This window comes from Lutjanus erythropterus, chromosome 5, assembly GCF_056507025.1.
Source record: "Lutjanus erythropterus isolate fLutEry1 chromosome 5, fLutEry1.hap2, whole genome shotgun sequence".
NCBI classification, from domain to species: domain Eukaryota; kingdom Metazoa; phylum Chordata; class Actinopteri; order Lutjaniformes; family Lutjanidae; genus Lutjanus; species Lutjanus erythropterus.
The window spans coordinates 11,702,530-11,727,269 of NC_139321.1; the positions used below are offsets into that span (position 1 = coordinate 11,702,530).

The 24,740-nt window shown below is 38.6% G+C and overlaps 1 protein-coding gene across 1 annotated transcript; it reads right to left on the bottom strand.

The window, feature by feature from the left end:
* Nucleotides 1-1,424: 1,424 nt before the first annotated feature.
* Nucleotides 1,425-18,557, bottom strand: fmr1 (fragile X messenger ribonucleoprotein 1). The gene is made up of 15 exons (XM_084718807.1): nucleotides 18,052-18,557; nucleotides 12,577-12,629; nucleotides 12,375-12,468; nucleotides 11,066-11,137; nucleotides 10,278-10,426; nucleotides 8,745-8,838; nucleotides 8,489-8,605; nucleotides 8,098-8,268; nucleotides 7,372-7,450; nucleotides 7,115-7,242; nucleotides 6,900-6,986; nucleotides 5,081-5,327; nucleotides 4,013-4,213; nucleotides 3,348-3,427; nucleotides 1,425-1,979 (listed from the first exon to the last, which is right to left on the bottom strand). Exons 1-15 carry the CDS (start codon nucleotides 18,100-18,102, stop codon nucleotides 1,773-1,775), a joined length of 1,830 nt encoding a protein of 609 aa, XP_084574933.1. The 5' UTR covers nucleotides 18,103-18,557; the 3' UTR covers nucleotides 1,425-1,772.
* Nucleotides 18,558-24,740: the final 6,183 nt, after the last annotated feature.

Genomic DNA, 24,740 nt, shown 5'->3' on the forward strand with positions numbered 1-24,740 from the left:
CTATCTCCCATTAGATGCATTAATTCTTTTTAGTAAAACGCAAAAACCACCTCAAGCGAGCGTAAAAACCTTTTTGCGAAACTGACTGTTTTTTTTTAATTTTGCTGTCTCCATCAACTTTTTCTAATGCGCTACTACAAAATTAGTATAAAAATAAGTTGATGGAAACACAGCTACTGTGGACCTTCAGCGCTTGTGCAGGGAAATAAGATAATAGCAATGCTGTTTTCTTCCTGTATAACCCTTGTGCAGCCTCCTTAAAAATCTTTGTATAGTAAATTTTTGACATCAGCCTGGTGAGAAGCAGTTGCTGCCTCGTCTCAGCCCCTGAGGAGCTGCTGCTGACAGACAGCTGGTTCTGAGCACAAAGACGGCTGAATGGAGTTTGGAGTCGGTGTGGACTGAATGGACTGAACACTTCAGTAGCGTGGGCCACATGACAGGTAATTCATTTGAACTAGAACAGCAGTGCATGACATTTTGTACCCTGTTAAAGACTTAAGAGTTAGTATCTTTGCTTCTGTAAAGGCTTTTTAACAGTTTATGTGCATCAGAGTGCCTCAGATTTATGTCTCCCCTCTGGTACGTCTAATAGGCTGTTGAATTCATGCTTGGTCTGACAGTCAGAGAGACTGAAGGAATTTTACATCGTCTTGGCAACAGGAAACAAAACACAGATGACTTCAATGATGAGATAAGAATTTGTTGGCAATTTCATTGCCCATGCATTCCTGTTGGGATTTCATCCTGACACATGGACACATTGAACTTCTCTCCACTTTTACGAGGCAGATTTGATTTGCTTAAGTGTCAACAATGATGGTCAGGGTTCAAATTATTATCCAAAAAGAAAGAAAAGAAAACTTAAGTGCCCTTTACAAACATCTTCTCCCGGCCTGAACACTCTGCGTTTCCCATATATAGAAGTTATGTGACACCCAGAACACATCTACCACTTCAAAAAATATTTGTATTTTGGAATTATATTATTGTAATTCTAAAGTTGTTCTGGAAATACACCTTAAAGATGCTAAATGACTCCTCTACTTTGGATAGTTATACTATAAATGCAATGCTGTGTTCCAGGTAACTCCCAAGTGTTGGATTTGGGAGCTTTAGACCAACAAAAATAAATTCTCATCCTGCGAGAAACACTGAAGCCAGAGCTGTCAGGTCATCTCTAAAATAAACATCTATAGTAACCACATGTTTAAAGTGTGTAGCAGGAGGATGGAGTGGATACATATTTCTTTCTGCCCTCTGTAACACCTTGTTTCCAATAAACCAATGATTTCATTGATTTGTTTGACTCATTTCTTTTTTCCGATGTGAGGAAGTTCTAACAAGGCAGCTGGGGACAAAAAAAAAATCCCAATTGAGTTGATTTAAAAGACACAAGTAAACAATTATTTGCCTTTGATGTTTGGGGGGTTAATGCCTCTGTGAGAGATGACCTCCTCTTCTTTTCCTTAAGTCCAAAAAAAGTGCTGTTTTTTTTTCATGTGTCCCTCCAGAGAAAAACAGGAGATAGCAGACCAGTCGAGAACCACTCAAACTAGCACACTCAAAGACCAGCAGATACCAGACTGTCTCTGGTCTACCACTTCACTACGGTAAACTCTTCTTCCATGCTGATGAAATATGTGTATTCATGTGTTTGACAAAGACAGAGAAAGAAAAAAAGCGAAAGAGACTCTAAGATGGTTTATGACAAGTTGCCTGTGTGTGTTTGTGTGTGTGTGTTTAGGTGAGAAGGTCCTCCAGTGGTGTATCTACGACACTCCATTCACCAGCGGAGGAGCGTCCTGTTTGTCCTTCTTCATCCCTCGGTCTCTGATGGGTCTCTGATGGTGATGGCGGGACGGGCCGTCGCCGCCGGCATTGACGCCACCCTGGGATGAGGACGGCCCTCCACCTCCTCCGCCTCGCCCTCCTGAGGAGTGCTGCACGCTACGCTCGTTGTTACCGTCCACACGGATCTGTGAGAGAAATGAAACAAGTACAGTCGAGTACTCTGATACAAAATATGATCAACAGCATGATCACTGATGAATTGGGGCATTTTTAAACCCTTCTAGACATCGTGTCTGCTGAATGTTTTTAGCTGCGCGAAACCAGATCAACAAGACTGTTTTATCCTCATTATTCCCCGTGAAGTTTGCTGGAAGTGATGTAACCCGGTGCATTTTATATGGAGGGAGCACCGCACCACATTCAGTTTGGCGGTCAGCAACTGGTCATATGGAAACTTTGGAGGCCATTCGGCCTTGTGCGCTCTGTTTAATTTGGCATACAGTTGACACACCTGCATTAACTTTGCTTAAATGAAAACTCAACTCATGGTATTTGCTCCAGATAGTTTTCACCACTGCTTTGGAAGAGGGAAATAACAGGAGCAACAGACTAAGTATTTTCTTTTTAAGCATGTGCTGTGTGAACTCACAGCCTCTGTGGAGGACTCACAGCCTCTGTACATGAGGCGCACGCTCTACCAACTGAGCTATCCAAGCACCTCAATCTGAAGTATTATTGTCCTAATCCCTTTTCAACTACACCCTGTCAACTTATGTGCCCTTACGGGTTGGGAAAATCCTTGATGTAATTTTAAACACTCTTGAATTCATTTCCAACATCACAATATGAACTTCTCTAATATCATACTTTTCAATAAATAATTTAAGTGCAAATACTTAAAAATATCAACAGTACAAGCATTTGGCTTGGGGAAAAAAAATGCCATCACAGCTGCAGCTTTATGGATGTCCTTTATCATCAATGTGTTGTTCATGCAGGGGAACGTGACTGTGTCCAAATCAAAGTGTTAGTCTGTGCCACAATACTGGAGGCGCTGCAGGAGCCAAGTCTGATTAATTACTGCAGGAATAAATGGTTGTTGCTGAGAAGTTTCTGCAGAGATGACATGTGTTGTCTTCTTTAAGTTGCACAACGGCAATCAGTTTTGGTCAGAATGGTTTCTTTTATTAAGCTCATTGTCGTCAAGCGTTACAGGTCATCTCTCGGCCATCTGCTCTGGATTCATCCTAAATATTAACACATGACTCATTTTCTTGGTGAAGAAAATTGATTACATGCATTTATTCCTAGATCTTAAAGTAGGACCAAATTCAGTACTTGTCACTGGCCAGTTTGGACTTATTTCCCCCTCTGAGACACTCAATAAAAACAGGTCCAGATTAGAAAAAAAGATGTCTGTGGGTGTTGAAATCATTTGCTTCCAATAATAAAATAAAGAGTAAAAACAGGCGACTCTGTGTACTTGGTAGTAGAAAGACTAAAACACAGCAGACAATATCATTTTAGGGGCAGGTGTGGGTGTGTTGTGTTACCTGTAGAGTGTCTTCCTGCGCTCTTGTCTTGGGGTCTCTGATATGACGAGGTCTCGGCTCACTCCACTGCATGTCGTCACCTGAATCAGGACAGAAAAAGTCTCAGTTTATATGTACCGCTGCCATTCCCATCACCTCATGGGATGATAAAAGCCAAACCTGTGAAATCCAGAACCACTGGCTCACTGCCATGTTGCCAGAAACTTCACAAACCCCTGCAGTCTAAAGCGGGAAGTTAGCCACTAAAATCATGCCATAATTAGATTTATGTATGGGGAAATTCTTTTTTTATATATATAAATGTGGATTTCCTTGAAAAGCAAACACTCAATGAGAATGAACTAGCAGGGAACTCATTGTTTGATTCATTAAATTCATTTTTCATTCTTCAGGCTGTAATTTGATGAATAACAAATCAATTGTTTTTCAATTCAATTCAATACACACACACTTCTTTCTCCTAACTTGAATAAAGATCATCTCCATTCATTACCTTCAAATTTAGCTTAATCTTCAATCAAATAGTAGAAAGAATACAGGAACTGACAGAGAAAAAGTTTATCAGGCTTTTCAACTGTAAATATTTGACTCTTCTCCCTATAAATTCCCAAAATATACCTGCTGAGGACAATCCTGAATGACTCAAGATGATAATTATGGCCTACCTTTATAACCACCCCCTCCTCTTCCTCTCCCCCCTCGTCCCCGCGGCCCTCCTCCGCCTGCTCTCTTCCTTCCGTCTGTCCGTCGGGGCAGCGTCCCGCCTCCTGTCATCAGCTCCTCTGTGGGGGCCAGCGACCAATCGCTGAGCTCGTCTCTGTGGTCCGACTCTGTCTCCGAAGCGTTGGATGCCTCTGAGTTGGTGCCTTGGGGGGGCGGATGACACAAGTCAAACATCATTAGGCACTGATTAATTGTTTTGTTTTATAATAAAGTCTCTGCCAGAGGAGGAGACTCGCCATTCACTGCTTACAGCCTTGTATTAGCTGATGTTTCATCTCATTTCCATTGAAATATTAGAAATCCAAACACTTATGTTACCCTGAAACTGGGCCACTGTGCACAAAAGGTGAAGTAATTATGTCTCATCAAACATGGCTGAAAATAACCTCCATCTAAGTCAGAGAATCAACTCTTTTGCTTTGTCATTGTGCCTTTCACATCCAAACTGATGAAGCACTTACATTCAGAGCACTTCAGACGATTATTTCTATTCAAGCTTCAGATCATTAAGGCTGGGTTGCACCATCATGGTTTAACTTTTAAGTATGTTGCAACAAACTTTCTTGAAATTAAAAAAGATTAAATTAAAACTTCTCCTTAAACCTCAGTTTAGTTTTAACTCTAAATGGAGATTAAATTTAATTCTCTTGCACCAAAACTAATTTACTTTAAACTTCAAACATTTTATCAAATTTTTAGTAAGCAAACAAACAATATAACATTTTGTTAACTTTTTAGCTAGCTAGTAAATGTTTGAGACAGCTGAAAATGAATAATTCTCTGATTAAAGCTAACCTCATGTTAAATTAATCTTTGTTGGTGTGGATGGCACTTTAGTCTGGACTGCAGGTTTATAGTTGTGCTGTGTGTGTTTAATATTTGCAGGTAGTGGTGTGGACAACCATTGAGGGTCTCTGACAAACAGTATTTGATAAAGAAGCTATGAATTGATTTCAACACGTTTGAATAATTCACTTGTTGTTTATCAAGATGTAGTCGCTGTGTCATACCTGAGGCGAACGCTGCACCTCCTCCTCTCCGCCCTCTGCCACCTCTTCCTCCCCCTCCTGCGTAGGGCTTCCCTCCTCCTCCGCCCCCTCCGGCTCCCCTCCCCATCCCCAGCCCCATGCCGTTGTCGAACACGTAGGTTTTGTCTTTGAGGTTTCGGGGCCCTGTCCCTCCTCCTCCGCCCCCGCCTCCTATCTGTCTCAGCTGCTCGTCGATCTGAAGGCGCTCCAGGCGAAGCTGATCCACCTCCTGCGGACATTTACAATTTTGAGAACGTGAAATGAGTATGTTTACAGGCAGATGAGCACCAGCGATGTTCTGGGCAGTTTTTTAACCATCCATTGAAAAGCCTCTTGTCCTAGGTTGTGAACAAAATGCTTTAATGAAGCACAAGACATCCCCTGACTTTGTTAAGTTCCCAAGTATATCTTAAATTTCAATATTATTTTGAAATCTCCTAGTTAAGTAGGTTTGCCCTTGCGTCTTCACATACTGTATGATTAAAGTTAAATGTTTTATGTTTGAAAAGAAATTAATTAATGTCATCTCCTCAAAAAAATAACTGTTCCACTTCATTCTTGTTTAATATGGATGCACCAGTGCTCATAACAATAAATTTAAGAGGATGTGAGTGCAAAGATGGTCCGATGCTCTCGTCTGAGAAGCTATTAAAACATCCTGTTAAACCTGAAACACCAGCTGGCTGAAATTCTTCCGAGGGTGAACCCTAATCCTGCCTATCCTGCCACAATATTCAGGATATAATGTCTACATGGTACACAGAGCAACCTGATTATTTCACTCCCTCTATGCAAGATTCTAACTGTAGCTTGGCTTCTGTTCATCTGCATCAAAGCAAATCCAGCCGAGTTGCCTCAGCGATTGAGGATGAACCCACTTTGTTTCTGGCAGTCTTCACACTGCTGCATTTGTCACTAAGCTGGATTTGGTTTCTCTTTGTGATTACCAGTAAGGCAGAAGGTTTAAATGATAAAAATGTATCACGCATGCAACTCATTTAAAAGTTTCACTTTCACTTCAACATATAGATCATCACTGGATTGTTTATCGTCATAATTTTTGTTTTACTGACTAATTACGCCTAATTAGGGTTGAAGAGACACTTGCAAACACAGCAGGCAGTGATCAAAACCCTGGATGAGGCATTTACATGCTACATTACACATATTTAGACGCATTATATCCCTGTTTTCCTCTGGCTAGCACCTACATTTGCAAACATACTCTCCTTGAGGAAGCCAGCATATGATTTACATAAAGTTATCATAAATTTGGTCACCAAATTCCAGTTTAGACTAAAAATTAATGGTGAGACTAAACTACTTGTAATGCCCTGATCTTCCAGTTTAAACCAGTGCACCCAGACAACACAGTGCACCTTCTGCATCAGGCTTTACTAAGCTAAGCTCACTGTCTCCTGGCGGAGAGTGATAACAATCTCCTCATCTAACTCTCTGAAAGACAGCTAATAAACGAAGCCCTTTGCACCTCCGAGTTATTAATATTCCTTTATGAATATTGTATTTAAAATGATTCAGTATTATGTTTTTTTGGAAAAACATTTTTTGTTCAAGTTACTCAGTATTTCTGCATAAATTTAAATGTGATTACAGACAAAAGCTCTTAAAATGTTTGCAAAATATACTGCTCATATCCTTTGTTTGAAACAAAGAGAGCAAAGGGACAAACCACAAACCTGAACTCAGAGTTCTTTATCATATAAATACATTACTGTCTCATGTTAAAGCAAAATTAGTGAAATGTTGTAAAAGAGAATATATTACTGTTTATTATACACACCTTAAGGTAGTTGAGGTGATAGTCCAGCAGTACTGTAGCATTGGAGATGCTCTCCTTGGTCCCCACAAATACAAATGGCACCATTCCCTGTGAGAGAGGGAAAGATATTTTCATGACTGAAATCATGATGTCAGTACACCATTACCATTTTCACCATTAGCTCTTTGCTGTGTTGTCATGTAGGCAGATATGTTGCTCTTTTCGTTTCTACTGACCTCGTCTGCTGCTGCCGCTGCTGCAGCCGAGGGCTTCTTGTCGTTCTCAGGCTCAATACGAACCCGCACCACCCCGGACTTATCAACCACTTCCTGGATCAGTTTGCCGTTTTTGCCGATCACCTTCCCTATAAGGGCAGAAACACTGTCAGTCACAGTCTGCAAGGACTTTGAAGTTTAATAGTCTGACCAATTCTTAAATAAATTCAAGGTACTGCATTTATAATCTTACTGTCTCAGCAGAGTGATTTTCTCACCTACTAAGTTCCTGGGAACTTTGATGACATCTTCAGAGAATTCCAGGAAACTCCTGGCAATGCGAACAGCATCCTGATCCTAAGACAAACAAAGCAAAGCAACTGTAACTCATTTACCTCTTCAACATAAATAACAAGTATGGAGTCAGAGGAGTGCCATATAGAAAAATAAATCTGTTACAAATCAAGAAAATAAATGTGGAAATATAAATAAGAATAAATAAATAAGTAAATACAAATACAGAGACAGACATATAAAAAGAAATGTAAAGATAAATTAAAGTATAAATATCTTTAAGAATTTATTTCTGTATATATTTTTATTCATACTATTATTTGCTTTTCTCAGCAAACGCAAAAGCAAAGGGAATCAGGAAAAGAAAAAGGAAAAGTAAGTGACAGAAATAAACAAATGAAAATATATAAAATAACTTTTAAGAAATGCAAAAATATACAGAAACAGAGTAATCCATATACAAAAAAATGAATAAATATATACAGAAATAATGAACAAATAAATGGAAATGCTTATAATGCTTTTCTTTTTATTTCCACATCTATTTTCTTAGATTTCATAATTCCTCAGATCTATTTCCTGTAACAGATTTATTCTTTCTTATGGCACTCCATTTTTTCCAGACCATACAGTACACATGGAAGGTAAAGTTTTCCACACTCAGGTCTGTGCTAATAAATCCAGGAACAAGGTGAAAATATTCATCCTACCTCTCCGTATATGTGAAAAGTGCACGTCTCCTCGTCCAGGTCTATGTTGGTGACTCCAGGGACTTTACGCGCTTGCTGAATGTTGGCCCCGTGAGTCCCGATGGCCAAACCCATGAGGTCATCCCGGACTGCAAACTGTTCGTGAAACCGTGACGCCAGCTGCCTCGAACTCTGCAGAGACAAAACGAGGGAAAAACAAACAAACACATGAGCAAAAACATCATCACTGCCACAACAGAGTGAGTAGGATTTCAGTGATTCCTGATGGGTAATCCTTTAATAAAGCTATAATCACTTTTAACTGCAAAATGATCAAATTATACACATCCACACAAGGACACGCAAACATTTGAAGCGGCAGTTGTGCATAAGCTGTTTTGTATGCGTGTACCTCCAGTTGTCTGCTGGCCTCTTCGTTCCTCTGCATGAGAGACAGTTTGGTGCGGAGGCTCCTGAAGTGCATGTCGCTCATCATGTTGGCCCTCTTCGTTGTGACCTCATTCACCGACTGAGAGAACAATCAAAGCATCATTCACACAAAGGATCTGACTTATTGTTCTTTTAACTACAAAATGACGTGATGATTTTTAAGGAATAAAGAATAAGATTATGTGTATACAAGTTAAAAAAAAAAAGGTTTAACGAACCAAAATGACCAGCTGCTTTTTCTCTGAGTCGTAGGTGACGCTGAACGCTCCCACAGCCTTTTTAAAGTCTTTGTGTGCCGATTCCTTGGAGCACCTGTCAACACAGAGCCACACAAATAATTGTCATATTAAAGTCATATTAATTTATGCCCCTGAATAATTCAGTAATTACTACTAATTATTGAGGGATTTGCTGGCACATAGCTACAATTCATCGTAGATTTATATAAGAATAATTCAATTTAACTCAAATATCTTCATTTTTCCTTGAGGGGCAATTACAGAGGCACACACAGTAGTAATTAACAAGTAATACAATTCTGAAAGAAATGTAAATATACCTAAAAAAAAGAGAAAGAAGATATAAATGTAACACAAGCCACATAACATAATGAATAACACACTAATAGATATAAATGAAAAAGAGAAAACTACTCAACAAACCAACTGGAGCATGTGTAGCTTGATCACAGCCATTTCTTAAAGGCCTGTAAGAGTTTGATTCTTACATTTACAGGGTTTTCATGATAATAAAAACCTATAAGAATGTGGCTCACACCTTAAATTGCTGCCATTACCACTGCTGCTCTGCTGGCACTGTGCCATACCCTGACGCTGCATTCCTCTAACAGTTTCAGCTACACATCAGCTGTTAAAAAGTTGTATCCTTCTGACAAGGTACTGATCCACGGAGACAACCGAGTGCTGCAGGGATGACGTATTTTTTGTAGGGCAACATGAAAGTTAGCATTGCTCTGGTTTCCTCGACAAAAAGCCACTGGGATCTTTCCACTGGATTATGGATTGTTAGATAATCTTCACAAATTAACGCCACTTTTATGATTTGTGAAGCATACACGCAGTCGCAAGAGGTCAAAAGTTAATGTTCTGCTATAAACGAACTACCCCAGTCACATGACTTCATATCAACACCACTAAGTGATGTGAAGATGACGTGACCTTATTTCAGGCCACTAACCAAAAATCCATTCAACAAACCTATTGACTTTGAGACGAGGAAACTGGAAGTGCTAATACGCTGACCCATTTCTGGGCTTTTTGGACTCATATGAGCGGCACTCTGCTGTCACCTTGGCTAAAGGCCTTTGTTAAATCCAACCTTGCAAGATGGCCTTGGCTAAAAATCTGCCATTTAACGCGATCGTGGCTCAGCAGCTAGTGCAGAAGCATAAGTGCTTTCAAACTGAGAGGCTCTTGAAATGGGAATGTTTCAAATTTTCTTTTTTTTCTACTGCCCATTTCTTGTTTTTGCACTTTACTTTCAACTTGCACAGTAAGTACAGAGTATTAGCTCTTGGTGCAACCGTGATTATTGTCTGTCCACTAATAATATCATCACTTTAAGGTAAAGATTTAAAGTCTTTTTATTATTCAAGTTACTTAACTTTTCCCTTAGACCAATCCTGCCAATTTCTTAGCATAAAACCTGTTGTAATGTATCCAACCAAAAAGTTACTTACATGCCCTGACATGTGTTTGCTTGACATTAAAGTGTTTGTGTTTCAAACTCACATCTGCCGTAGATCCTCCGGTACATCTAGTCTGATCTTGATGAAGGTGGTTTTGGTGGCTGGTTTATTCGGGTTGACAGGCCGTAACCGCTCCAGCGTCACTATCTCATTTAATGTGGCGTCGCATGCAGCGTATTCAATTACGTAAAACTGGAGACACAGAGAGACAATAGTAATGTCAGAGTTGTGTGGTTTTGCACATTATGAAAAGCAAAATGTGTGCCAGCAAAGTTGGAAAAAATCATCAATAACTACTGTGTACTCATGCATAAAAGATAAATATGAGTTTTAATCATGTAAATAACATTTTCTGAAAAGAATATGTTTAAGAGAGAATGAGAGGCAGGGAAACAGATGAAAAGGCATTAAAAGACAGGAGATGAGATAAAGCATAAAACCAGGCCAGAGAAGAAAATGGGGAATAGTTAAAAAACATAAAAGCTCACAGCATGGAGACATGTCTGACAGGTTAGCCTAAATTCACAACTTGATATCTGGATCCTCAGAAACTCACTCGCTGTCGTTAAAATCAACACCAGCCTCCAGAGGAATGACGGTATTCTCAAGCTCATTATTCACACTGAGCCACTTCAAGAACGTATGTTTTTCTGTGTTTCCTGAAACATTATACTGTATGAACCATTGAAAAGTAATTAATGCGAATACTCACATTGTCACAACGCTACTTGCTGCTGTTTAGATCCAATTGATATGTTGGTGCCCAGCCCTACTGTTCAACAATCTTGTAACCTAGACTTAGAAAGACTCAGTCTCAGGTCTCAGTCCTACCTCTCCTTTGACCATGCGAACTTTGGCCAGCCACCATCCACATGGCTCCTTGTCGTTAGCCCTGGAATATACCTGGGAACACACACAAAAAACATGCCATATTAACATACTACAAAGCAAAAAATTAAATGATTTACTTGTATAATCATCATGAAGTGAAGGCATTTTGAAGAAGATCAAAATTAAATTTTATTGTGCTTTGAGGTGGGCACACCATCATACCTTAAGCTCTTAGTTTTTTGTTGTAATTTAACAAAAACTAATACATATTTACTGTCATTCATTTTGATCCTTGAAAATCATGTCGAATATAAAAATCAAGAAAAAAATAAAATAAACAAAGAAAGAAAATGCTAATTTACAGCATAATTGCAGCTGCTATTTTCTCCCAATTTTTCTTTTCAGTTCTGACTGATGGCTGCTCAGCTCCCCTCATGATGACAGGTCCACATTTCCTTAAACCTGTGGTGAACAATCTAAACTGCAGCTGGAAACAGCAACAGGAACATTTTGCTGTGTCCAATTTCACTCCATTTGTGCATGAAAATCAACAAAAAGGAAAACAATGAGTCTTAAAGAGATACTAAGGTACTACAGGATCGTCAGTGTTTTGCTACAGTAAATGGCGGAGAGCATAATGTAGAAGTAGATAGGGTCCAGCTGTCGAATTTTGCTAAAAAAAAAGGACAAAACTCCACAATGCTATATTTAGAATATTTTCACTGCTCTATCTTGCTGTCAGACAGCCTTTTCTGATGGGAAACCACTCTTATAAATTCCTTCCTTAACCAGACTCCTTTTGCTTCCCAGAACACAAGAGTTGGTGGTCTACTGCTGCCTTGATCTGTTTGTTTGTTTGTGACTTTGGTGAACCCAAACCAACATTTAAAAACACTGAAGACAAACGATAACGCAAAGCAACAGATTGAGGCAGCGACAGACCACAAACTTCTGTGTTCTGAGAGATAAAATGTCTAAAGTAAAGTGGTGAAAATATTTACAAATATAGCATACAATTAAATCGATACTGATTTTTTAGATGACTATTTTATTAAGTGAGTTGTGCTGCTGACCCTGCCCACAGCAGTACGCTGCCTTGCTTCTGTGCTGGTATTCCTCCACGTGTGCCACAAGCAATACACTGACGATGGATAAGTTCCTGATACAACCCTACTTCAAATCATCCGAACCCCTTTGTTCCACACACAAGAATTTTTATTCAAATGCATTTCTTCCCTTGTCACAACTAGCCTCTCTGCTTCCTAAATAAACCACATCTGACTGTAATATTTAGTTGAATCAGTCCCACCTCGACTTCATCGCTCTCATTTATCTCCTTGTAGAAGCCTGTTGGAGGAGGAAAACGCACGTCCTGGAAAGAGATCTGACGCTCGGGCTGCCAACTAGGACAGAGGGACGCACACGTACAAAAATAAGTGTGGATTTCATCGTTGGCAAAAGGTATCATTTCACAGTATGTTATATTTTGTTGTGTATGCAGCATTACTCACTTGTTTTCAAATGCCACAGTGACCGATCCTTCGTGAACATCCTTCACAAAGGCCTACAAGAAATCACAGAGATAAAATCAAAACAAAAGTTAGGATGACTGGGGTTTGACATACCTCTATAAATAGTTAATACAGCTTTATCCTGGCATCACGCGTGTAAAAAGGTAACAGTTCTCCTACCCAAACCTGACCAAAGACCAAGCTGTTAGCCACGAAAACAGCCAAAATTGATTCCTTTTTCTGGGGTTTGGGCTTTGGCCTAGAGTCAGGTTTGGCTCTGTCTGTGTCCATGTGTGTCAAGTTCTGCAAGTAGGACATGCAATGCCTTGAAGGAAAAGAGAGAGATACAGAGCCTACGTCTAAGGGTTGCATTAGCCTGGCAAGCTAACAGTCAGAAATGGATGAAATGAAGCAAAAACTTCCAAAAGAAGAGATCTCAAATGGCCAAAATGATTCAGGGAAAGCTTTTTTATGGCACGACCATTCTGACTTCCTACACCTGTGACCAAACTCCTTACAGTTTATGACAATTTGAACTGTCAAATCAAGGGGAAGAAGTTCTAGGTTTATGAGCCATGTTAATTTGGCCCCTTTGGAGAGAAAAAAAAAGCAGAACATTTAGTTAAACTTCTATTAACACTTATGGTAGATGACTTAATATAACATGTTGTGTGCAGGCGGCAAGGTGCAATGTGTGTGGTGTTATTGCCACTAAAAATGTAAAAAGGTTTGGCAAACACAACTTCAACCATGTCTTGGTTTTTATCATTAATATACTGGATTATGGCACATAATCAGTATTTTATTCTATTACCAGAAGCAAACTGTGAGTAAAATGGTGGAGAAAATTTTCTTGGTAGGGATGCATTTTTTCAGCCAATACTGAACTGCCTGTCATGGGCAATACAAATAAGATAAGCAATAATTTAAGATTCTTGTATTCTAAAAAAAAGACAAATAACCTGTAGTTTATGCACACCTGAAGGCAAGAAAGGCTCAGATGTAGTGAGCAAAGATGGATGATTTAATACTCCACAGCTCTGACTGGACCAAATCTAACTGTAATTACTGTTACAACAAAAACAAAGAACAGTTCTGACTCGTCAAATGTTCATTTAGTTTATTTCATAACAGAAAACTTCACATACTTTAGCTTTTGTAGAACACTTTGCGTAAGAATTCAAATGAAATGTTTTGACAATCTCTGTCAAATCAGATATTCGTATAACTGATAGTTATCTGCGAATATACGCTGTGCAAATACCAACAGACTGATGTAGCTGGACAGTCCAATATTAGCCAATAATTTATCTGACGCAATATTTATTGTGTCCCTACTTCTTGGTGCTGGAAACATGATGTTTGGAATGTGGAAACATATTCCAATAAAAATTAAAAAAAACAAACAAACAAAAAAACTGTCCAAACTACACTTAATCATGATATCATGAGTCTCCTGCCTTAGTTACTGTTGTCAGAGACTCCTCTTTGAAAAGACTTTAATTTCTGCAGATGAACGCAGTCTTGATGCTTAAATAAAAGGGCCTAAAAACTGCTTTTAGGCAGCGCTAAACAATTAATCAATATAATATCAAAATTGCAATATAAAAATTTCAGGAGCTGCTATTTCTTTTGATAAAGGTAAACATACGGGAAGATGCTTGTTTAGTACAGACTGCAGCAGACACTACATCATCATAATCATCATTTTTTCTTATCTTTGTTTTCCCACTGAAATTGTGTCTCACATCACAATCGCAACATCTGTCAAAATAATTGTAATTAGGTCTGCAACAAACAATCATTTTCACTGTTGATTAATCTGTAGATTATTTGCTTAATGAGACATTAAGTTGTTTGGTCTGTAAAATGTCAGAAAATTGTTTCCCAAAGCCCTAGATAACATCCTCCGTCCATTGTTTTATCCACAACCCAATGATATACAGTTTACTGCCACAGAGGACTACAGAAAGTAGAAAATATGCACATTTAAGAGGCTGGAATTGGATAATTTTGACAAAATAATTGATTAGAAAAATAGTTGGAGATTAATTCAATACTTAAGAATTAATCGTATAGTAATCAGCTCTAATAATATTTTTTTTTCTTGCAAATCTTTCAGCCCTACTTGCAGATTCAAAACTTAAAAACATTAAAACTGCAATAACCTCCAACCTACTTGGCTCTATTATAGCCTTGACAAGTGCAGCGCCAAATTTACCACCTCTGGGATTAGCATCATGGACCCAGGCGTCAAAGTCCACTTTCTTACCAAGTGAATTCCTGAACAACATCAGTGAGGCTGAAGGAGACATACTCTGTGTGTCCTACAGCTTTACTGTATATACAAGATGGGGCCATTATGATATCTAAGAACTGATTGACTTATACCACTGATCACACAAAAGACACAGATCAGATCTTAATACAGAGCAGTAAATCAGCCTATATGGTATTTATTAGAACATAAACCACGGTCCTAGACTGTTACCTAACTAATGACATGTACTGTATTATTCTTACTGACTATGAGACATTTCAAGAGAGCCTTAAACATTTCAATGAACAAGCTTAGACAATGAGTCAATGCTTGAGCAGTTTTTAAAAACTAAGTTGCTCTTCAGTTGCAGTGGTTCACACGTCTGTATCACAGCCTGCGTCAGCAATTTTTTCCAAGAATTCAAATGAAATACATGACAGTTGATTCAAATTATCTCTCCAGTTCTACAGCAGCAGACAGGAAAAGTTGAGCGCTGTCGCAAAGTCTGTCTTTTGTTCTGTTTTAAGTGCATTTTGTGGCTCTCTTAAACTAATCTAAAAATTGGCTTATTGCAGTAAGTGCCATAATTTTGTAATAACACAGGCCAAAAAGTAAAACAGTATTCAAACTGTGTGCCAAAAATCACATTTTGCATCCATAAAGTGACATGTTTGACAGGTGCCACACCCAGCTAAGAGACAGAAGTACATCCACTGCTGATACCAAAAAGCCAAGGAAAACTCTAAAGAATTAACTTTTTATTTTTCAGACAGGACTGATTTATATCCACATTCAATTTGGGAATTTGCTTTAGTGAAGTGCTTGGTTTAGATGCTCTAAATGATTCAGCTGGCACTGAATGCAACATGAGTCCATAATGAACATGCCTACAGAGTGCAGAGCAGGTGTGCAGCATCGCTTGCAGGACGACTAAACACTCACTGCCTCTCAGAATGCTTCTGATGATGTTCTGCACATTCATCCAATTCATCTTCCTTACATTAGTTTGACAGCAACAAAGCCTCTACTTCTAGAAAGATAACGACACTTACAGGCAATCACAATTCAATCTCACCAACTCTGCAACCAAACTAGCGGAGCCCCTCTTTATCTTTAATGTTCTCAGTTTGCTGTCAACTGTGAAATTTATAATAAACAATAAACAGTAGATATAAGATGGTTCTATTTCATTTATTTTTCATAAATCAGTATACTTTTAAACTCCTCTTTGATTTTCTTCCCTCTGTCTGTCTTTCCAACACTTCTTAATTCTCCCACTTTCTTTCTTCCGTTGTTATTAAAGCAGGACAGTCCCCAAAAACTGGAAATACAACGTTTCATTCCAAAGCAAAACTTTGTGCACTTTGGACAGCTCAGTATGCGGCAGTCATCTCAGGCTTTGGGAAACACTGATCAACATTTTCCTGACATTTTATGGACAAATTAAATGATTAATCAAGAAAATAATTGAAGGATTAAAATCGACAATCAAAACTAATTCTAGGGGTGCAGGATATAGCTTTTTTTTAAGCCAATCATCAACAATTACTTGCTTCTCATGGCCAATACCTAGAAGATAACTGATAATAAGAAAGGCTCAGAAGTAGTAAGTAAAGACAGATGATTTAATATTCAACAGCTCTGATAAAAGCAAAATAAAATCTAAGTAACATCACTTTTACAACAAAAACAAAGAACAGTTCTGACTCTTCAAATGTTCATTTAGTTTTTACTTGTAATTGAACTTTTTTCTATAGTGGTAACATTACTGCTTATGTCACTAAGCTAAATGATTTCAGTACTTCTTCCACAGCTGACAAATACCCCTGACATATAGACTGAGCATAGGATCAACACATGTCCAGTATATTAATAGCTGCCCAAGCAACAACTGTCTCTGCCCCTGCCTTGTAAGACAAAAACTCTTGAGAGCCTCTCTACTCAGTCTGTGCTATAATATGATCTAAACACATTATAAAAGCAAAAGAAACACAAAAATGTGTTATTCAGCCTGAGAAGTATAGCTGAAAAACCTATACCGACAGTTAAGTTTTGTATTGATCAATACTGATAATTATTTATAACACAGGTTGAGACTGAAGACATGTTTACTCCAAAGTGTGGAAATGGTTAAGGTGATAAAATGAGTTCGTTGTCCTATCGCTGGGTGATACAGACAAAATCAAACATCACAATATTTGGACTTAAAGCTTCAATATCAATATTTCGACATTATTGTGGGAAAGACTATTGGCGCTTTCAGAAAATTTTAAACCAGTTGCTTCTTTTTGATAAATAATTATTAGTGTAATGTGGATATAATGGCTAAGTGGGTAAAAGCAAATAATAGAACATCTATCTATAACAGTCTGACATACCTTCATTGTAAAATGGCCTTAAAAACTAGGAAAAGACAACACTTACACCATATCATGATATGTAGTCACAAATCAAGATACGATATAAGATCAATTTACTGCTCAACCAGGGCTGCAGCTAACGATTATTTTCATAGGCGATTAACTGGTCAGTTATTTCCTCAATTAATTAATTACTGGTTCTTTGTTTTAAAAAGTCAAAAACAGTGAAATATATCAAGCAGTGTTTCCTAAAGCCTAAGATGATGTCCCCAAATATCCTGCCTTATTCAAAACCCAAAGACATTCAGTTTACTGTACGAAAAGAGTACAGAGACCAGAAAATATAGACAGAGGCTGAAATCCTACAATTTTGACTTTTTTCCCCGTAAAAAAAAATAGTCAAACCAATGAAATGATTAATCGCTGCAGCCGTAAGTGTTATCCTGAATGAAACTACTTTGGAAAATACAAATCATAATCAGATTTTGGCACCTGTACCTCTGCTCCTGTACCATCCCCTGCCCATCACTTTCCTGATAACATTAGATTACACTCACGTTAACACACTACCAACAGTACCACGACAACCACACTGATTTAATGTAATTTATTATCATCAACTAACACATGCAGCTCGTAGCAGTGAGGTTATAGCAACAGCTTATCGTCAGCTTTGTTTACAGATTTTCAGCCTGCACGTCCCGGTGGAGGCTGGACAGAAGCTCTGAGGCCCGGAGAGACAAGCAGGTAACGCTGCCTGTTGGCTAACGATACAATTTAATGTCAGTTAGCCTAACGTGCGTGCACGCTGTGCTTACTGAGGCAACAAAAGCTGAACAAAAACCGTGAACTCACCTTATAAAAGGCCCCACTGGTCCCCCTCACTTCCACGACTAGTTCATCCATGACGCAAGTTACTACAGCTCGCTAGCTAGCTAACTACCGTTAGCGATGTTAGCAGCTAGCTAGCTAGCTGGCTAGCCTGACGCTAGCCAAGGCAGAGCGTGCTATCGCTGGCTTCGCTAGCTAGCCAAAACAGCCTGTCAGTCGGATGCAAGAGGAGGCCACGGTGACTGTGTGTGGCTGTAATGTTGTTTCCCGTTTTGCACCGTCTATGAATGTTGCGTTTGTTATATGCAAATTTGCAATTCCGGATGTATAATAAACCAGAGACGAATTGTGTAGCGGCAGGCTAGGTTAGCTTGTACTAGCTAGTTATGTTAATGTTGTTTGATTAGTGGTGAAGCAGCTACTGCTGGTTGCATCTCTCCATGTGACGTCTGCGCTCTCTTCCTCTACTGAAGTCTGAGACTGACTACACTCATCTGAGCCTGCTGCTGCTCTCCACAGGTAATACACAGGAATGTCTTTTCACATAGCAGGGCAAGTCTAAATAAAACTGCCTGAATAAAAATGACCATTGTCTTTATCCTGCAATTAACCTCATTTCGTTTTCCAATATTTCATTTACTTAATTTAACAATATGTATGCTTTTGCATTTTTCACATTATTCACAGCATCCTTTTTAACAAAAAAATTGAAATAAACACAGGTGTTACCAATGATACTAATTAAGGTTCAGTTCCATTTAGTTCAAACAGAGTCAGGGTGTTCATGTTAAATGGAACATGACCTTAATTAATATCATTAGCAACACCTGTGATTACTGTACTATTTCATGTCATTGTGGCTGCTGTGACAGGTGTATTGAGTTCTCTTCTCGTGTGATCTTAGTTTCCTCAACTTCACCACTTTCTTCCGTGGAAAACAAATGGCGTCAAAGTCCACACAGGAGTTTTAGAACCAAGGACAGCCGCCATTTTCAATCAGTCACTCATCTTTTTTTTAATCCCACAGCAGCAAGTACAGCAGCAAAGGGGTTGACAAATAGAAAGAAGTATAAAAAAAAAACAATAAGAAATACATAAGTAAACAAGCAAGCTAAAACCAGAGTAAATAAAACCCTAAGAACATACTGTACAAACACTTTAAACAAAGACAGACTGTTTAATTTACACCATTGGAGCCGTGGAAATATTACACCTGAGTGAAATATTGATAATGCACAGTTTGAATTGATATTGTACCCAAGTGGAATATTGATAATGCACAGTTGGTATACATTAATATTACAGTGAATCTGTCAGTGTGTGTGATATATTGAGCAGCGTTGACTGTAATGTCTGACAGCAGCAGGAAAGGAGAACCTGTGGTATCACTCCCTCACACACTTTGGGTGAAGTAGTCTGTCGCTGAAGGAGTCACTGAGGGCTGGAGCATGTTCTCCATCTTGGATGACAGCTTAGCCATCGAGGGGGCATCCCAGGACAGAGCTGGCCTTCTTAATCAGTCTGTTCAGTCTCTTCCTTTCAGCAGTCGAAATGCTGCTGCCCCAGCAGACCACTCCATAGAAGCAAAGCTGTATATAATGTTTATTAGTACTTCTGTCTTTATTTGTGTCTCATTAAATCACACTATACACAATACAGTTCAAGTTTCATCTGTGGACATGGTGCAACTGTGTTTGTATGTGCACAACACTGCACGGCTAACCTGGCTAGGGGAAACCCCTAACTTTTTTACTTTTTCTTTTCTTTTTTTTTTCACTTTCCAACTTCTGGAGTGCCGCCAACTCAGGTGTGATGTCATTCCCAGCTCCAACATTCGATGTCCAAGGTTAATGAAACACAGCATATTTTTACAGTGGAGTACAGTGTTTTTGCAGAACATTATGATATTGCAGTGAACTTTGACCTTTTGCATATAAAATGTCATCACTTCATCATTTTGTCCAATCAGATATTTATGCGTAATTTTGTCACAATTAGTGTAGGAATTCTTGAGTTATTGCCAAAATCGTGTTTTGTGACATCACAGTGACCTTTGACCACCAAATTCAAATCAATTCACCTGGAATCCAAATGGAAGTTTGTACCCAGTCAGAAGAAATTCCCTCAAGATATAACATTCACAGACATGGGATGGTCATGAGGTCACAGTGACCTTGAACCTGGACTTTTCATTACCAAAATCTAATCAGTTCATTGTTGAATTCAAGTGGATATTTATGCCAAAGTTGAAGAATTTCTGTCAAGATGTTCTGAGGTACTGTGTTCAGAATAATAGGACGGACTTGAGGTCACAGTGACTCCGACTTTTTGCTGCCAAAATCGAATCATTTCATCTTGGGGGGCCAACTAGATATTTGTACCACGTACGTACATATGTATAGTGGACAAACCCAAAGTATAATGTTTCCAGCCACGGCTGTCTTCAGCACAGAGACATAAAAAGGTCCTCAGGAGTGCTCCCTGTGCTCCAAAAGATCTCAGTCTCCTCAGCAGACAAGGTCTGATCTGGCTTTTCCTGTTAAGTGCATTAGTACTGTCCAGTCAGTTTGCTGTTCAGGTGAACACCCAGGTGCTCGTAAGACTTCACCATCTCATCATCCCTAGGTGTTCACTGGTGTCAGAGGAGCACCTGCTGAAGTTCGTCACCAGCTCTTTGGTTTTCTCTGCATTGATCTGGAGGAGGTTCTGCTGACACCAGTCCACAAATTCCTAGTTCAGTTCTCTGTACTTTCCTCATCCTCATCTGTGATGAGGCCAAACAAGTCATCAAATAACTTTTGCAGGTGGCAGTTAGCTGAATTGTGCGTGAAGTCTGCCGTGTAGAGGGTGAAGAGGAAGGGAGCCAAAACTGCTCCCTGAGAGGCCCCTGCGCTGCAGATAACCATGTCGGACTCAGTTAACTGTATTTGCACTGTCAAAATCAGAAGTCTGTCTCTTGATAGCTGACTTGCTAAACCACATCATCTACTCCAAGAGAAAGTCCAGCCTGTCTGGAGGATCTCAACTTGAGTAACCTTACAACCTGCCTCAAAACCATGCAATTTGAATGAGTGTTTTCTAAGATGTCACGGTGTGTGTCTTGAAGGTGTTTTTGATGCATCTGTAGACGGATATCTGTTCAGACTTAATCACTTAAACATTTTCACTGTTCTCTCACTGGTGAAGCTGGAGAGTCGGTACCAAGAAGAACATAATTCAATGAAAGGCAGATCTTTTGTTTTACTGCTCTGATCTTCTCGTTGTCAACATTCAGCATCTGCTTCATCCATTAATGGACACATGATCTGCTTGAGAATTTAATTTCCTAGCCAAAGACAAGCAACAGCCACAAGCCACATGTTTGGAGACAGAACGGGAAAGGTAGAGACAGGGAGACAGACTCATGCAGGCGGTTAAGTTTGAGATATGGCGGCAGGGAAGGAAGCAGAATTTGAAAGTATTAGGGGTCAGTGAAGCACTGACAATGAGATATGAGACGGGCATAGAAGGACTTAAAGGGATCAACTATATAAAGATTAGGACAGAAATAGAAAGGGAGGGTAGAAACAGGGTGACACATGAAGGGTGAAATAAGATCCAGGTCAGAGAGGAAGAGAATGGAAAAACAGACATGAAACCTGAAGTTCCTGTGTGTGGGAGGGAAACAGGCTTGAACAGTAAATACCGTAATACATGGCCAAAACAGACGATGCACGTTACTGAAAACTTCATCATGGTAATGCTTAGGGGGCACATAATGTCAAAATCTGACCTGAGTTTAATCACTCAGAAAAGAGTTCAGTGTAAAATGACTAAACTAGTCTCCAAAGAACGAGGATCTGAGCCGAGAGAAGCTTCTTCAGCAGTTTTATCAGAAGTCCCTTTGTGAGATTGTAACAACCACAATGTTACATATGAAACATATAATAGAAGACAGTCTGATACAGTTCAAAACAATAGTAAACACAGCCAAAAAACATTGTCATCTGAGATTTAACAATTCTAATAAAATGATGACAACATCGTAAAATCAAGTAACACCACTCTTAAGGCTTTTGTTAAAGGAGTAACTTGGTATTTTGACTTTTAATCTGATTTTTTTTTGTAGGGTTGACTCAGTGAAATGTACTGTGTTCTGAGGATGAGCAGCAACTGTCATTCTGAAGAGTCGTGACTCAACTTTTGTGGGGTCACATTAAGCTCAATTCAGCATAAACAGAAATATATCCACAACATTGGCAATAAAAATGAATTTTCAGCCAAAAGGTCAGTTGACCTTCGCCAGTCACATAGGTGAGGTCTGTTGGCACTAAATCCAGCTCCTTTGCAAAGTAGGCTTTAAAAATTGGTTCTGAAAATAAAAACTGAAAACTGCTGAATTAGACAATGAATGTGACTTGGTTTCAACTTCCTTGTTTCTGTATAAGGTGTTTTTACAATCACGTTCGTTCATTTAAGCTTCACGTTTTATGGAATTATTTTTTCAAATTGCATTTTCTGTTGAACTTAAGAGTACTGTGACAAAAAAAGAGAAAAAATGCCAACCAACAGCTCAAACCCAAATATATTCAGTTAACTGTCATTTTAGACAAAGGAAACCAGCAAATATTCACATATGAGAAGCCCGAACAAGAAGGATTTTTTGGCATTTTTGCTTGAAAAAGCATTTGAACAATTAACAGATTATCAAAATAAAATAAATTGATTGACTTTTCTTTTCAGCTCTAGTACCTTGTACAACTCATCAAGAGATTGTGCCCTGATGTCTCATGGACCATTCACTATACTGATGTGCTGTACAGATATTTATGTGTACATTTATTTCTTTAATTCCACTTACAGAAACCTTTTTGTCCCAACATTGTGACTTTTTCAGATAAAAAAAAATACCAGACCAAATTTCAAAATGTCAAGCCATCCCTTTAAGAGCAAATATGGGTTATTTAAAAATGTCTGAAATCGACTGAAAAAAGAGCAAAATATTCTAACAAATAAAACCTGTATGTGTATGTACAGGGAAAAGGGAAGGCAAGCAAACACACTGTACATTTGTATTCTTAACTTCTAGACCTGGATAAAATACATATTAGTTATGATTTCAAATGTTTGGAAACTAAGAGCTTAACGTGATGTGTGAAATTATAATGAGTGATAAATGCTAATAACAAGACTAACTTGACTGATTTCTTTTACAATCATTTGAAACCAAGTCAAATGTTATTTTATACAGATCTGGTAAGTTTATGAAGGAAATGCAGGCACAACATGTTTTTCTTCTTATTAGGCTAGTACGGTCGTCTCACAGGTATTACAGTGACTACATTAGCCAGGTAATGCTAACCTAACGGTAAACAGAGCCGTAGATATTTGTTAACGGATAAAAAGTTGTAGGGTGTACCCCCCCCCCCCTCGCATATTACAACCCTGAAGAGGATAAACGGTTTAGAAAATGGATGAATAGATGATATTCTAGTTTTTTTGTGTGTTCTTTTGCCCAGCTTTTGTTGAACCTATGGCTCCGGGTTGCACGTCACAGATTTGCCCGTACTGTACATACAATGAGAATGAATACAGCCCTCCCTGGTATTTCACACTAATGTCATTTTAATTCAGCTGTATCGGCAGCTTGATCCCACTGCTACTGACAGATGTATAAGAGAGAGGGGGAAAATCTCTGAATAAAGATCACGAAAAACCTGATACAGCTCAGACAATAGCTCCATGGATTTCACTTGGATTTGCACAGTGTTTAAATTGCTCAGCGGGATGAATTAATTAGGTCATCAGAGTCTCAGCTTGGAGGGATCACCGGTCTGAAATGCTCACTGATCTGATTTTTTTTTTTTTTCCACATATGGCATCCAAACATATTTTATGGAAGTGTATTGCTGCTCCGCCAGAAAAAGAAAAAGACATCAGTATCACTTTATATCACTTTATACTGTTATAATAAGATGTTTTTTTAAGTTAGTTTTAAGTGATATTTTCCTGTTCTAAAAAGATATATAGTATAATGTGACAAACCTATCACATCATAACAAGAAACTGCTATTGTTACAAAGTGAGGTATTTCATGTTATGATGTAATAACTTAATGTTGTAACATATTTCTATAATGCTAAAACTACAATTTATCATGTTAGGACGTGAAACATTTTTCAGTATAACAACATATTTTCACGTAATTACAACACACAAACTTATCGCATTATAAAGAGAAACTTTTCTTGTTATAGCAACATACAATTTATATTGTTATAAAGTGAAATGTTTCATGTTATAATGTGATATTATTATAACAATTTTTTTTCACGCTACAACATGATAAGTTATATTGTTAACTTCATGTTAAATTAAAAGTTGTCATGTGAAATGTTTTATGTTATAACACTGAATATTATATAATATTAGGGCAGGGGTGCATCAATTTGCATATTATGCGTCGATGTGTCGTTATGAACCGGTACGCCTGGTCAGAGCATGGATTCAGTCGGAGAACAAGCTGCAGAGAGCAAGACTCGCCACGATCATCTAAAGTGCGGGAGTATTTTAGACTATTTTAGACAATTTTAGCTCCACAAACCGGACGTGATCTATCACAGCAGGGCAAACTGCTCCACAAGAGAGCCGGAAGTGAAGCACTGAGCCCTCTGTCCTCCTGCAGCTGCATCGTCCTGTTTACTTTCTGTCAGCCCCCAAACACGATATATGAG

Excerpts from the sequence above, each read along its gene's own strand:
- fmr1 (XM_084718807.1), bottom strand. The coding sequence starts at position 18,102 with ATGGATGAACTAGTCGTGGAAGTGAGGGGGACCAGTGGGGCCTTTTAT. Across the intron at positions 11,138-12,374 it reads ATGAGAGCGATGAAGTCGAG|GTATATTCCAGGGCTAACGA; the intron begins GTGGGACTGATT and ends GTGTGTTCCCAG. Across the intron at positions 8,269-8,488 it reads AGGCCAGCAGACAACTGGAG|AGTTCGAGGCAGCTGGCGTC; the intron begins GTACACGCATAC and ends TTGTCTCTGCAG.